The sequence below is a fragment of the Plectropomus leopardus genome, chromosome 13, assembly GCF_008729295.1.
Source record: "Plectropomus leopardus isolate mb chromosome 13, YSFRI_Pleo_2.0, whole genome shotgun sequence".
NCBI classification, from domain to species: Eukaryota; Metazoa; Chordata; class Actinopteri; order Perciformes; family Serranidae; genus Plectropomus; species Plectropomus leopardus.
Window position 1 is genome coordinate 31,249,662 of NC_056475.1, and position 13,939 is coordinate 31,263,600.

At 39.2% G+C, this 13,939-nt stretch overlaps 1 protein-coding gene across 1 annotated transcript; it reads left to right on the forward strand.

Annotated features, from left to right (window-relative positions):
* The first annotated feature begins 208 nt into the window (after window positions 1–208).
* On the forward strand, window positions 209–5,689 carry vps26bl (vacuolar protein sorting 26 homolog B, like). The gene is made up of 6 exons (XM_042498975.1): window positions 209–553; window positions 3,189–3,345; window positions 3,925–4,089; window positions 4,223–4,398; window positions 4,486–4,628; window positions 5,420–5,689. The coding sequence occupies exons 1-6, from the start codon at window positions 331–333 to the stop codon at window positions 5,555–5,557; spliced, it is 1,002 nt and encodes a 333-aa protein (XP_042354909.1). The 5' UTR covers window positions 209–330; the 3' UTR covers window positions 5,558–5,689.
* Window positions 5,690–13,939: the final 8,250 nt, after the last annotated feature.

A 13,939-nucleotide genomic window follows, 5' to 3' on the forward strand; every position in this document is an offset into this window, starting at 1 on the left:
TCCGCCTGTTGATACTGCGCCAATAAAGTGCGCCAGTATTCAAATAAACATATTACTAATATATAGTTATTTTAGCACCGGGAGTGTAATTTCTGTGAAAAGTTTAAAAAGAAAAGAGAAAAGAAGCTCCTTTGGTAAATAGCGCTTTCCTTCACGTGACTGTTCACGCATGCGCACTGAGCTGGTTGTAACTCGAAATATTCAATAATCTGGGAAGCAGTTTTTTGCTGGACATCGGTGAGCAAAGCGAGCGGAGTGTCCGGGCTGCTGTGTGACAGAGCGGGGTGTGTTAGCGACAGGAGCCGGTGACAGCCTGACGGAGCAGCAGCCATGAGCTTCTTCGGGTTCGGTCAGAGTGCGGACATCGATATAGTTCTGAATGACGCCGAAACCAGAAAGAAAGCGGAGCATAAGAGCGAAGACGGCAGGAAGGACAAATATTTTCTCTTCTACGATGGGGAGACGGTGTCGGGGAAAGTCAACGTGACGCTCAAGTACCCGGGAAAGAGGCTGGAGCACAACGGCATCAAGATCGAGTTTGTCGGGCAGATAGGTGAGCGGCTGGCGGCCTGCGGCTCACTGAGAGCCCGCTGACACCGGGTGCCAAAGTGTGACAGGAGGTGCTGGGGAGCTGGGAGCTAGCTACAGCAGCTCTCCGCTTTCATACACACTCACCATCTACTCGATTACATGCTTCTGTTATAGTAACGCGTGAACCGCTTCCACACAACACCGGCCCACCGTACTAACAAGTGTCAGTTGGAAGTGTCGGGTCTCGTGACAGATGTGGGCGCATGCTGACGTCAGCTGACACAGCAGCCATTGGCTAGCTGTCACATTGACCTTTGACCCTTGTTTTTGAAAAGGTAGAGCTGTTGTGTCTCGTTGCAGTGGGAGCTGTCATACTGAAGGAGTTAGAGTTTACAGAGGACAGTTTAGAGCTGATGGAACAAAGAATGCAGATAGTAACAAAGCAGGTTACAAATAAGTGTTGCTGCTGTGCTGTTAGCAAACTGATCTCAAAGACACCTAATCCATTTCTTGCTGCATGAGTCTCACAGGAACAAACTCAAGTTGAGTGCAGCAGTATAATAAATGGAAAAACATACATTTATTTAGAAATTTTGAGCAATGTCATTTTTCTTTCATCTGCTTCACCTTTAAACCCCGAGCACATGTAGTTTCTTTCAAAAGCATGTGAATGAGCAACTCAGTAATAAATGTTTAAAAGCTAATGAAAATTGTCTAGGGAAAAAAGAAAGTAGCTATGAAAAAAATACATTTATAATTATCACAAATACAAATACTTAAAATTATGTTACAAAATGATTCTACATTTTTTAGCACCTTTTCCAGGTCATTTTCATGGTTTTGTTTTTGATCATGTTTTATTTTTCTTAATTTATTTATTTTTACAAAATGTCAGCTAATTTTTGTTTTTACTTTTATATATTTTATATGATATGACATTTTTGATATTTTTTAAGCACAGGGGAGGGAGGTTTTTTATTGTTGTGTTTAATTTGGCTTATGTGAGGCACATTCAACTTTAAATGGTTGTATTTTGTATTTACAGATTTGAATGCTTTCACAACCGCATTTCAGGTTGCGCCAAGAAAAATCATGCACTGTATTTTTTTAGTAAAAGTAGAGTGCATTTATTTATACACACCCAAAGTCTGTGTCATGAGTTTATAACAACACCAGGATGTGTTCTTTAAAGCATTCGGTCAACGTTACATGTTGAGCATTCGGTAAAACAGTAAAACATTCACTTGAAATCCGCAACTAAGTGCACACAGTTTTGGCTGTGTAAAGCCAGCGTGTAAAGCCAGCATCAGGGCCCACTGGATGAAGAAACATTGGTCTCTCACTCAGTTCAGCTACAGCTTTTAAAGGTCCATACTGCTCTGGAATAGACAAACATTAGGCACTTATTTGGAGTAGGAACAATTGTACTTGAAGTTAAAAATCCTTTTTTCAAAACATGACTACTTGCATTAAAACACCAACCTGTTTGGACCCTAAACTCTTCATTTTGCACCCTGATGAAGACCTCAGGGGTCGAATCCAGGTGATGTTTTAATGCAGGTAGCCATGTCTTGGATAAAAGCCTTTGATTTATGTGCTTTTGTTCCTGCGCCACACACAAGTGCCTGAAATCTGTTTTTGCCTCTCATGTGATCACCCTTTTCTTCAAGTGCATATGCGTTTTTTTCTCGAGTTTCACAGGAAAAAGACGGTCCTCGAGCACGCCACTGCCTTGTTCTCACACGTACATACTGTTCGATTGTAATTTCTTAAAATGCAGTCTGCCTAGCTAAGCCCAGCTTGCAGCAGCAATGAGTTCCTCTTCCTTTGTCCTCTCTAGACTCTTAGAGCATAAATGCATCTGGACGTTTTTTATCAGTGCTGCACTACTCCCTATTCCCTTTTTCTGTTCACTGCCATTTGTCTCAAATTAAAGAAGAAGCAGAAGTACTTTGGATTAAGAGTAGAAGGGCAAAATGGTAGCCAGAAAACTGAGATAATATGGTTTACACAAAGGAAGCCTCACTTCAGATTGTTTAACAACAACAACAATAATAAAAAAAATAAATAAATAAATAATAATAATAATAATAATTATAATAAAAATAGTAATAATAATTATAATCCTTCTTTGTAGAGCACTTTTCATGCAAATGCACAAAGGATGGAGAATACAAACCAAAAGAAATAATCATAAAAAAATGCACATATATATATATATATATATATATACATACACACAGAATTACATACAAATGTATGCATATATTTACCAAATGCCAAATGCATACACATGCACAAAATAACCCAATTAAACAAAATAATAAATACGTGAGATAGAACGGTAAAATAATGTGTATCAATTATTAGGAAATTATTAGGAAAGTCTTTATTAAAAGTATGTTTTCAAACGTGCCAGAGCCGAGAGAAGCCGGCACTGCAAAAGCTCCATCAACTTCAGTGTTTAACCTAGACTCTGGAATAGTGAGAAGGTCCAGACGAGCAGACCTGAGGGACCTGTTTGGACAGTACAGTGTGAGGAGCTCAGTCCTATACTCCGGTGCCAGATCATTCAGAGCCTTGTGTGTGATTAAAAGCACTTAAAAGTGCATTCTTAAAGAAACTGGAAGCTGATGCTGTTAATGTGTCTTTTCCAGAACTGTACTATGACAGAGGAAACCACCACGAGTTTGTGTCTCTTGTGAAAGACTTGGCTCGGCCAGGGGAGCTCACACAGTCACAGACGTTTGACTTTGAGTTTACGCATGTGGAGAAACCCTACGAGTCTTACACCGGTCAGAACGTCAAGCTACGGTAAGCTCCGCTGTGTGCACTGTGTGTGGTGTGCATGAATTATTTGCAGCGTGTTTTATGTAGAGATTACACACATGCATCATACACTTCTATTCACCGGCACTGTACATAATAGTTCATTGCAACATTCACGTTGGCAGGCCAAGGGTTTCTACTGGGTCCAATGTTAATTCTTAAAAAAGACCTGGCATCTCGCCTCCCCGGAGGACCACAGTGGAAATAAGCCACTGTTTTATTGTGGAATTTAATCCTCCACAGTATTAGATGTATGTGATAGCTGTCTTCAGATGGAGTGGTTTTATGTGCACTTCATGATTGTCTAATAAATCTATCTACTGATCTGCACGCTCAACACTATCCCTGACCAAGTCCAAAATGACAGCTGAGTCAGACCTGTTCTACTGTGGACATGACAAACTTTTGCAAACTTATCAAGTTTCTCTTTCCACTTTTCATCCATCCAACAGCATCTGTTAGTTGTGTATTGAGCAGCACAGGCTGAGGCAACCACTCAGTGCTTATACTGTGACAGTGTTGTCATTTTGTTTTATAGCAACATGATGTTCTTTTGTCTTTCAGCTACTTTCTGCGGGCCACAGTGAGCCGGAGACTGAACGACATCAGCAAAGAGCTGGACATTGTGGTGCACACACTCAGCACCTACCCCGAGCTCAACTCCTCCATCAAGATGGAAGTGGGGATTGAGGACTGTCTACACATAGAGTTTGAGTACAATAAGTCCAGGTATGCTTTTCTTTGCACAAGAATCGACAACCTTAATTCTGAGTTTGAGTTCTGTGGTTTCACTGTTAATTGTTCAGGTTTCTCAGGAAAGACAGAGTGCTTGGTTTGTAAAGATAATGCTGTTTGCTTGCAGGTATCACCTCAAAGATGTGATAGTTGGGAAGATTTACTTTCTGCTGGTGAGGATCAAGATCAAACACATGGAGATTGACATCATCAAGCGGGAAACAACAGGCACAGGGCCCAACGTCTACCACGAGAACGACACCATAGCAAAGTATGAGATCATGGACGGTGCACCAGTCAGAGGTAATGCTGAGTCTGTTTGCAGTCTGCAGTGAGCTGTGTTTGTGTTGTGAGTTCATCTGTCACACACTGTGTCTGTGTCTGCTGCAGGAGAGTCCATCCCCATCCGGCTGTTCCTCGCAGGCTACGAGATGACACCCACCATGAGGGACATCAACAAGAAGTTCTCTGTTCGCTACTACCTCAACCTGGTCCTCATCGATGAGGAAGAAAGACGCTATTTCAAACAGCAGGTACACAGACTGAACAAACGGGCTGGGAGTTATCTGTGCTTCATGTGTTGACTTATACAGGGACTGTTACTGGTCTGGAGTTTGGTAATGCTGTGTCACTCTCCTCTACAACAATTGAAAACTACAAGCTGCAGCAGAAGGATATTTCTAAATATTCAACAGGCATTCTACTGATCTATGCATTAAGCTTAGTTTCCTCATCACGAGAAGAGGAGGAGCAGGAGGATAAAGCAGTGTAAGTCTGCTGTGGTTCTGGATGAAGCTTTACAAAGTATGAAAAAAACTAACCCTGATGATGTCAGTAGGGTTGTAGCATGAGCCTGAGAGTGCACTCCAAACTGGAGGTATTGAGTTTGAAACAAATAAGCATTCAGAGGCAGGAGGGATCTAAAAGACACTACTAAACTGCTTTATAGGAAATGTAGGATCCAGTGAGACTAAAATTTCTGCCTCTGCTGCCGCCACCTTGATGGTTCTTTTATCACCCAACAGTATTGCATACCCCTCTAATCTGTTGAATATAATGTATCTGTTAATGCAGGCGCATGCTTTTCCAGCTGCCTCTCTGTCTAACTGTCCTTAAGCTGCACAAACATATGTCCTTAAGCACATATAAACCTTTTACAATCATAGCATTTGTCTGCTGAGCGAGCAGACGGTTCACAGGATATATTCTACATCATTACTGTGAAGGATTTTCTACAGTTCAGTATATGATGAACATGCCCTCGCTGTGAGAAATCCTCTCTACCGCCGGCTGTATCCTTAGTCCTGTTGTGTGTGTGTTGCAGGAGATCACCCTGTGGAGGAAAGGAGACATAGTGAGGAAGAGTATGTCTCACCAAGCCGCCATCGCCTCCCAGCGCTTCGAAGGCTCCTCCAACCCAGAGAAGAGCCAGACCCAGAACAAGGAGGAGGACGACAGCTAGAGCCCAGCATGCACTGCACCCTGCTGTTGTGAGTGTGTGAGCAGACACAGGGCCGAACATGTCAGCACATTCTGAATGTGAATTCCATTTGTTTGCATTGAGATTGAATGCACCGCAGTGTTTTTCAGGATGGGTGTGGGGGGGGGTGGGGTGAGAGAGGGAGAGAGAGAGAGAGAGAGTGAGTGTGTGCGAGAGACGCTTTGAGATATGACTCTCTGTGTGTGTGTGTGTGTGTGTGTGTGTGTGTGTGTGTGTGTGTGTGTGTAAAGGGAACAGTCAGACTTAGACTGTAGTTGCAAGTGATTCTGTTCATTTTAACCACCTTGAAGTACCAGCTGGGTGGAGTTTACCACATTAAGACTGATTAGAGAGTGTCAGCTCATTTCTATGTCAAAAAGAAACTGCACAAAATTGACTTTGAAGTGCTTAATTTAATTCTCTGGCATTTATGATACAGTGCAGTGTGGCAACCTTCACCCATTAGATGCACTTAAATATAATTTGCAAATGTTGTTCGACCAATACCTTGAGTTAACGTGTGTATGAATGTAGAGTGTGAGAGCTGCCACGGGTATATTTCTAACACAACCTTTCCCTTCAACCCCTCACATGACTGGAAGATAGCGCTGTGCAGAAACTGTAGTCATACAGGAGGTTTTTTAAAAAAGTGGGTCAACTGTAGATCTTACAGTTCATTTCTGTCTGCGTCCTCAATGGAATGTGTCGCTGTGACATGAATTCACTTAACATTTTTTCGCTGCCATGCCCAATGCTGAGAAACAGCCCAACTCATTTGGTTTTAGTTTTTTAAAAAAGTGAATTTTGTTTACCTCTTCATTAAAAGAAAAAAAAAAAGAGCAATGACGCTTAACCCTTTGAAAGCTGATCAAATTGGATTGATTTCTTTTGAAAATATGAAAATAATGCAATGAGCAACTTAACAAGAAATGACCCAAAAATTAGCGATGAAAAAAGAAAAGTTGCTAGAAAATAAATTAAATTAGCAACAAAAAGAAAAAGAAAAGTATCTAAACAAAAACAGGAAATGACCTGAAAGAAGTGCAAAAATGAAGGAAAAAAATCGTTATTATTATTTAGTAATCATATTTTAAATACACAATTATAAATATAGTTTTCTTTTTTTTTTTTGGCTAGTTATTCATTTTCAAATGAAACTCATTTTTTTGCACTTTGTGGGACATTTCATGTCAAGTTATTGATAGCCTTTTTTTTGCCATGTTTTTCAAAGAAATCAAACCAAACGCTGTGCAAGAAAACTGATGTATGTCCAGGTCTCAAAGGGTTAAACACAGAAAAAAATAGGCGACAATAAAATGCAAAAGAAAAACAACTACATTTGCATATTGTATAAGACGATGCTTAAAATATTTTCATACATTCCAAGGTTCTCCACAGAAATAGGCGTGACTGTAGAGTATTTATTTTTTAACAAAATTCCACCTTGAACCAGCATTTTCCATGTTTGATGCGTGGGTCGGGTGTGGCTCGGTGTCAGGTGTTGCCACTGCTGCTAAACCAAACGTGGCACTTGTGAGCGTTGTGGGATTTTTCTTCCATCATATCTGTAACAGTCTGCAATAGTTTGGAGCCCTGCTTTCTTCTTTGCACTATGATCTCATTCAGCTTTTTTCTGCTCTCAGTGCTGTTTATAGACTGGACTCATGGCAGGGTTCGGGGATGACTTGAGATCTAACATGGACAGTATTACACCTGTGTTTGGCGACAAAGTCGACGTAGATGCTTGTGAGTCCTGTCGGGACTGACTGCTCTGTCTGGTTAGTTAGCTTTGTGCCTAAAGGTTAATTGCCAAAATGTTTCAGTGCAATACTCGAGTAGAATTTCCACTGCTGCGCCCTCTCCTCTCACTCAGACTGTGCTCATCACTTCACCCACCACAGTCACTCTTCATGAAATAAAAATGGGTTTAGTGTCAAGATGCTTCATTTGAATAATATGAATGTATAAGAAATGCAGCTCTGTTGTATCAAGTACTTAAATTAAAATTCAGAACTAAAGAGTCCCAAACTCAGTATATTTTCTAAATAAGCATTATCATTTTTTAGCTGTTTCTGGTCAGAGTGTAGATGATTTGTTTCGGTGCCATTAATCCTTTTTATTTTGTGTCCTTTTCTAAAAATCTGCTCTAAAAAAGTGCACACATGTGAGTGCACAGTGTGAAGCCCTAATTCTGAAGCCCAGTCTGCCATCCCTATATTAACCCAGCCTGCCACTTTTAGCTAGTCAAGCTCACGCTGTGCAACTTTGCAAAATTTATCAGTGTATCATATTCAAGTGTGTGTGTGTGTGTGTGTGTGTGTGTGTGTGTGTGTGTGTGTGTTGAGAAAGAATAGTTAAAGAAATAATATCACATTGCACCGCCCCGTTGCATCCCTGTGTGCTCCGCAGTGCACAGAAAGCCAGCACAGTGTCAGCAGGCTTGGGTGGTTTGTAATATTTCATACCTTCCTGAAATTTTACTGGGTGTACGGTATAAGTGTTTCTTTCAGCTTCAGACTAATAAATACACAATAAAATCCCACAAAAGGAAGGAAAGGAAAGTAATATTCTCACACATATTTTGCAGTTATGATCATTATAAATATTGTTTTCCCTTGTTTTTTTTCCTTCTGGGCATTTTTTTCTTAGCTTTTTAAGCATAATTTTCTAAATCTACTAATGTCTTGCAGTTTGTGAAACATTTCTTTACACCAAGTTGTTCATTGCCTTTTTCCCCCATGTTTTTGAAAGAAATTGCACCAATTTGCTCAGAGTTCAAAGGTTTAAATACTAATAAAATACTAAATAAAACAAACAAGCAAATGTTCAGCATTGGAAGGTCTAAACACTTGTGAAAGGCATCTGAAAGCATCACAAGAAAAGTGATGCTGAGGTTTCACAAGGTTAAAGTGCAGAATAAAATGAAGGTGTGAATAAATGGAACGCTCTTAACTGTGTTCACACGGAACACTGAAACCATGAGGCAAAAAATAGCCTGTTCACCTTTATGATAGAGGACGTGCATAAAAGGCAGGTTTTTGACCATTTAGTCTTTCGTCTCACAGGAGGAAGATGAAAACAATATCTGGGGCATGGAAAAAAATCTTGTTTTAAATATATTCTGCACTATTTACTTGCTGGGGTCAGCATCCTTTATTTAAGCTGTTACCTCCAGCTAAGACCAACACTGACATTTGTTCAAGAAATAAAGTACCAGTCAAGAAACCCAAAGCAAGATCAGAGTGTACAATATGTTTTATGTTTTTGGTTTTTAATGTGTCTGTGATTTGAATAGTTGGCAGCGCTGGTGCGGACACACAGTAGCTAAACTAACCCAGTATGTATCAGAAAGTAAACAGAGATTTAAATGGGGAAGAATTGTGAAATGTACAGTGTAAATGTACATTGTAAATGCAAGCCTCCTCTTTTGTTTGTTTTCATGACATCTTTTATCTCCCTGTCTATAAATGTTGATTTGACTCATTTTATATTCCTGTTTTATTTTGAATTAAAAGGGAGTAACTGAAAACTGCAGGTTCTCTTTGTCGACTGATTATTCTCCTCATGTGTGACTGTCTCTTTCTGATCATCACATTTATTGTTTCAGTCACGAGTTTAAGATCTTCCCACACACTGTATTTCAGACACTGTAACAAAGCTCACTCGGTGCAGGTACATCAGAGTTATGTTTTTGTGTATTTTTAGGCCCCCAAACTGGCGATATATATGAGGATGGTATTGAAGGAGTTTCTTCAAATTTGGCACAAATGTCCACTTGGACTCGAGAATCTGATTAGAATCTGGTGATGGAAGGTCAAAGGAAAAGATCACGGTGACAACATAAAACATGTTTTCGGCCAAGAATTCATATACTCAAATTTCACGCAAATGTCAAAAAGGGTGAATGATATAGTTCTGACATTTTATATCCAAGAAATCAATTGTGACATCATAATGTTCTGCAGAAACACTTTTCTGTCCATTACACAACATCATAAGTCAGGAACAGAAGGGGAGACATTTGGTCAGATACTGAATTGATGACACTGATCTGTAAACTGTGCTGATTGTAGAGATCTTCTGTGCTGCTGGAAGATGTGTGTGAAGAATCATGTTTCCACAGACTTCACTTCAGTCTGCTTCTCCAAACTGGGGGCGTGCCGACTGACATCTGCTGTAGGTGATACATTGAGTACCCCACACAACCCCACTTCAAAAAGATCTGAATTAACCCTTAAATGAATATATAATAATAATAATATATAATTATATTTATGAGTATATTATAAATTAATTATCTGTTTTTAAATGTTTGCCATCCTGACTCATCTTTACCAAGAGGAAAATCCCGTCACAGCAGCCGCACAGCTCAGGTGAATACAGGGATGTCTCTTGGATTTGAGGACATTCAGGACCAGCCCGGGCCTCTGTGGGGAGTCTGAGCAATCCTCTCTTGGCAGTTTTTATTTTATTTTGTTTATGTTTTAAGCCAGCTCAATTTTGATGTTTTTTTAATGCATCCTGACATCTTATTGACATTCACATTACAAAAAAAATAAAATAAAATAAAAAATCCCAGGGTGAATCAATTTATTTTCATTATGAATTATAAAATAGTCACCAGGCCAACTGGCTCCCTGTCACCATATGTTGAGTTTCATTGCCGGAAGGCTTGTCGCGGGGCGAGCCTCACTGTGTGGAGCAAATGCCGTCACTAGAGGGCAGCTTTGGATCAGATTTCTTTCTGAATTTGGAAAAGAATGATATAATTTTTAGAAGTTAAGGCCATTGTTGCTGCACTGTTTTAAGGGTAACATGAGTAGAACACGGCGATAGGATTACCTGATCAGTGTAAAATGAGAAGAGAGGAAGCAAAGCTGTTTTTCCTCAGAAATAAAGCAGAAACGTTTAGTTTCCAGTGACTCATTCATGGTGTCAATCAAGAAGTGAAACTAGCAGTTGAGGAGAGTCCACAGGAATGATATTGTGGCATGGTATTATGTGATGAATGTGCCCTCTCAGTATCTGAAAAGAATGCCTGCTATGTCATTGAAAACCCTGCTGCCAATGAAAAAACGTTCCCAGCTGAATACAGAGTGAAGTTGTGTTATCTAGTGGCACATCTGGGACTGTCAACTTCTTCTCAAACCCCTGTTGGTAATTAGAGTTATTGTTTAATGACACAAGGAAAAAGATGGCCATCATCCAAACACTCAACCATGTTCACAGGACACAAGCAACAACTGTCACCTCTGAGTGTCAGCTGAAATGGATTTAGTTTACTTTGGAAGGTAACTGAAGATCTTTTGTGAGCTTTTCCTCCTCGCATGGATCATAACAGTTATAACACATCATGGATCATAACACAACAAATGTCCAAACTGTGACACCTGTCTGACTTTGCTCTCATGGCCTGAGGGCAGCAGCAGCAGTTTCTCTGCTAGTTTGATCTCAAACATCATCTTTGCTGTGAAAATGAAGAAATGTAATTACGCCATAAGTTGCGAGAAGAGAAATTCACATTAACGCTTTAACATCCTGCTCAGCCATTTGGTAGAGCACATTTTGATTCACTAAACCATAATGAATTTAATGTTGAATTTAATTTAAAATGATTGAGCCCTCTGTACTGCTAGGTTTAGGTATGATATGCTAAAATATTCCAGGAGATGTCCCAGTTTCTTTAAACAGACTACCTTTTCAGTTTAACTCTGAAAGGAAGTTAGTAACAATCACAGCAGTCATGAGAGCTGTGTGTGGTGGGATTCTCAAAGGTAAGCATGTTTATTCATGTTATAGCTTTAAATGATCTTACTGAAAAGATTTATGTAACTTTATACAAAAACTAAAAATCTAAAAGGGGTCAAATCATTTTTAAAAACATGCTTCACCAAACACTTGACTTTTATGGCAAAGGTACTGAAGCTGAGCCAAAGAAATTTAAATTGACTATTTGCTAAGATATAAATCAACTTCTGGTCATTCATTGTTGTTAAATGGTTAATTTCATCCATTATATCTACAGTAAAATAATTTCAGTATGATATTTTACTGAAGCTACTAAAGCCATGTTTTACCAAACAGCTGAATTGGCCTTTTATGGCAAAAGCAGTGATGTTTAGATAATAAATTTGCTTTTTTTAATGGAAAAAAGGATGAATGTTATTGATATTATAGAATTTAATTTCATTCCATTATATATTATATCATGTTATATGTTTGGTTATAGAAATTATATCAGTGTTTGTTTTTTTTTGACAATTTCTGAGACCTTTTCAAAGTACTGTCTGCTTTATATATAGTGACAGAACACTTACATATATACTGTAAAAAAAATCATTTTCTAATTGCAGCACTGCTGTATGTGTGTTGTCCTCTATGACAATTCATATATTTTGTGTTTGTGTTGCAGTTAGTGAAAATCTTTCAGCAAATGTATGGAATGTGTGACAGAATAACTAGATTAAATTAAAAGATTAAACATAATTTATGTTGGAAATGCAGATAAGAACATGGTACACACATGCATGCATTATGGGAATGACCTAAGCTTTCTCCCCTGTGGAGGAACTTTCTAAACTATACTGGTGAATGGTCAGAATGTGAACTTCCCAGTTTACCAAGATAATGTCTCCTCTGTGACAAAACTGTGCTGCCAAAAATAAATCAATTTGTATTTAGAATATTAAAAACTGGACTAATGTGTGTGCCCAGCTGATTCTGGGTGTCAAACTCCTACACTGAATATGTGGAGAGTTCAAATGATGGAAACATTTTCATGAGAAAAGATGGTGGGCGGACTGTAGTGAAAAAATGACATGGTTAATGAACCACGGGACAGTTTCAGAGGACATATGTCGGGAGAGCACAATCTGATCATGTCAGGACACTGCTGATGTGGTGTACTACACTTGTGAGTGACACGTTGCACTAACGCACAGCACACTGTGAGAATAAATAGCTGTAGTTCTGATCATTTCAGACTCCACTGTTGTACATTTACTTTATGCCTCAGGTCATTTTCTGTGTGTGACATCACCTCTGTTCGCTTTCACATGACAAATATTTCTGCTTTTACAGAATGACAGCTTGTTTCAAAGAATAGTATGATCCAGGATCAGCTTCTGTTTAGTGCTGCTGGCTAAAAAAACAGGACAGACGGTGAGTGACATCGGTGAGACAAATACTAGGACAAGAATACAGTTAAATTGTTCATTTGACTGTCTAGAAGCTGCCTTTGCAGTATGGCTGTACAAACTACAGCACAAACACTAAGCTGTTGGGAAAACCGTGATAAGGTGTTAATGCAGACGCACTGCTAGTTAACTCTCTGGAACATGAGCAAATTATCTTGATTTCTTTAAATACATGAGGCAATGAGCAATAAAAGAAGAAATTGTTCCAAAAATGAGCAAGAAATAAGCAAAAAGAAGCCTCTTCCATGCTACGAACAAAATATTTTAACTCAGATAGAAAATAAACCATAAAATAGCCAACAATTTATTTTTATTTTGGTGAACTTTACTATTCTATGCTGCCTTCAGGTGTTTCTACCTCTTACTTTGTACACCTTTCTTTCTTTTTTCCTCTGTTTAAGGTATTTCAGGTAATCTAACAGTCAGTTGGAGGTGAAACCTTTGGGGTCATAGTAATCATGCATGTGTAACATGTCTTTGCATATCTTGAACTCTGACTGCACATGGTTTATAGCCTGTCAGCGCTCTGTCTAGTTGGTTATTGACCATCACTCCCCAAAGAAAAGCTCTATCTCATGTTTGACACAGTCGACACAGCATTCAGGGCAAAGTGTATGCAGCGTTGGTGATTTAATTTACACGAAAGATTATTTCAAGGTGTAAATGAGTGATCAGTCTTGGCATATTATTGGATTAGTTATCCAGATGAAGATGGTTAACTATATCAGAACTACAAAGCCATTTGCTTATTTTGATTATATCGTTTTCTGTACTGATCCCCAAAGGGAAAATTAAACTGACCCCAGTTTACAAAAATACAACTGTTGGTTTGTTTTAGAAATTAAATTACCCTAAGACAGTGATAATCATCTTACTGCCCAGGGGCCAAATCTGGCAATTAAAAAGGCCCGGACATACCAAATCCACATCAGAAAACTAGTGGTGACAAAAGCCCGCTGCTGTGTCGCTTCACGCTGCCATGTCTCGGCCAAAAGGTCGCACCTGAACACACCAAACTGACGGCCAACCAGCATGGATGTTCTGCACCTGCATGAGAGGAAATACCCCTCCATACCAGCAGCTGGGGTCATCTGTAATCTTGTAATCTCAAAACAGAAACATTTTTGCTAAAGAGCTCAAAAGAAAAACAATTTTGCATCATAGAAAA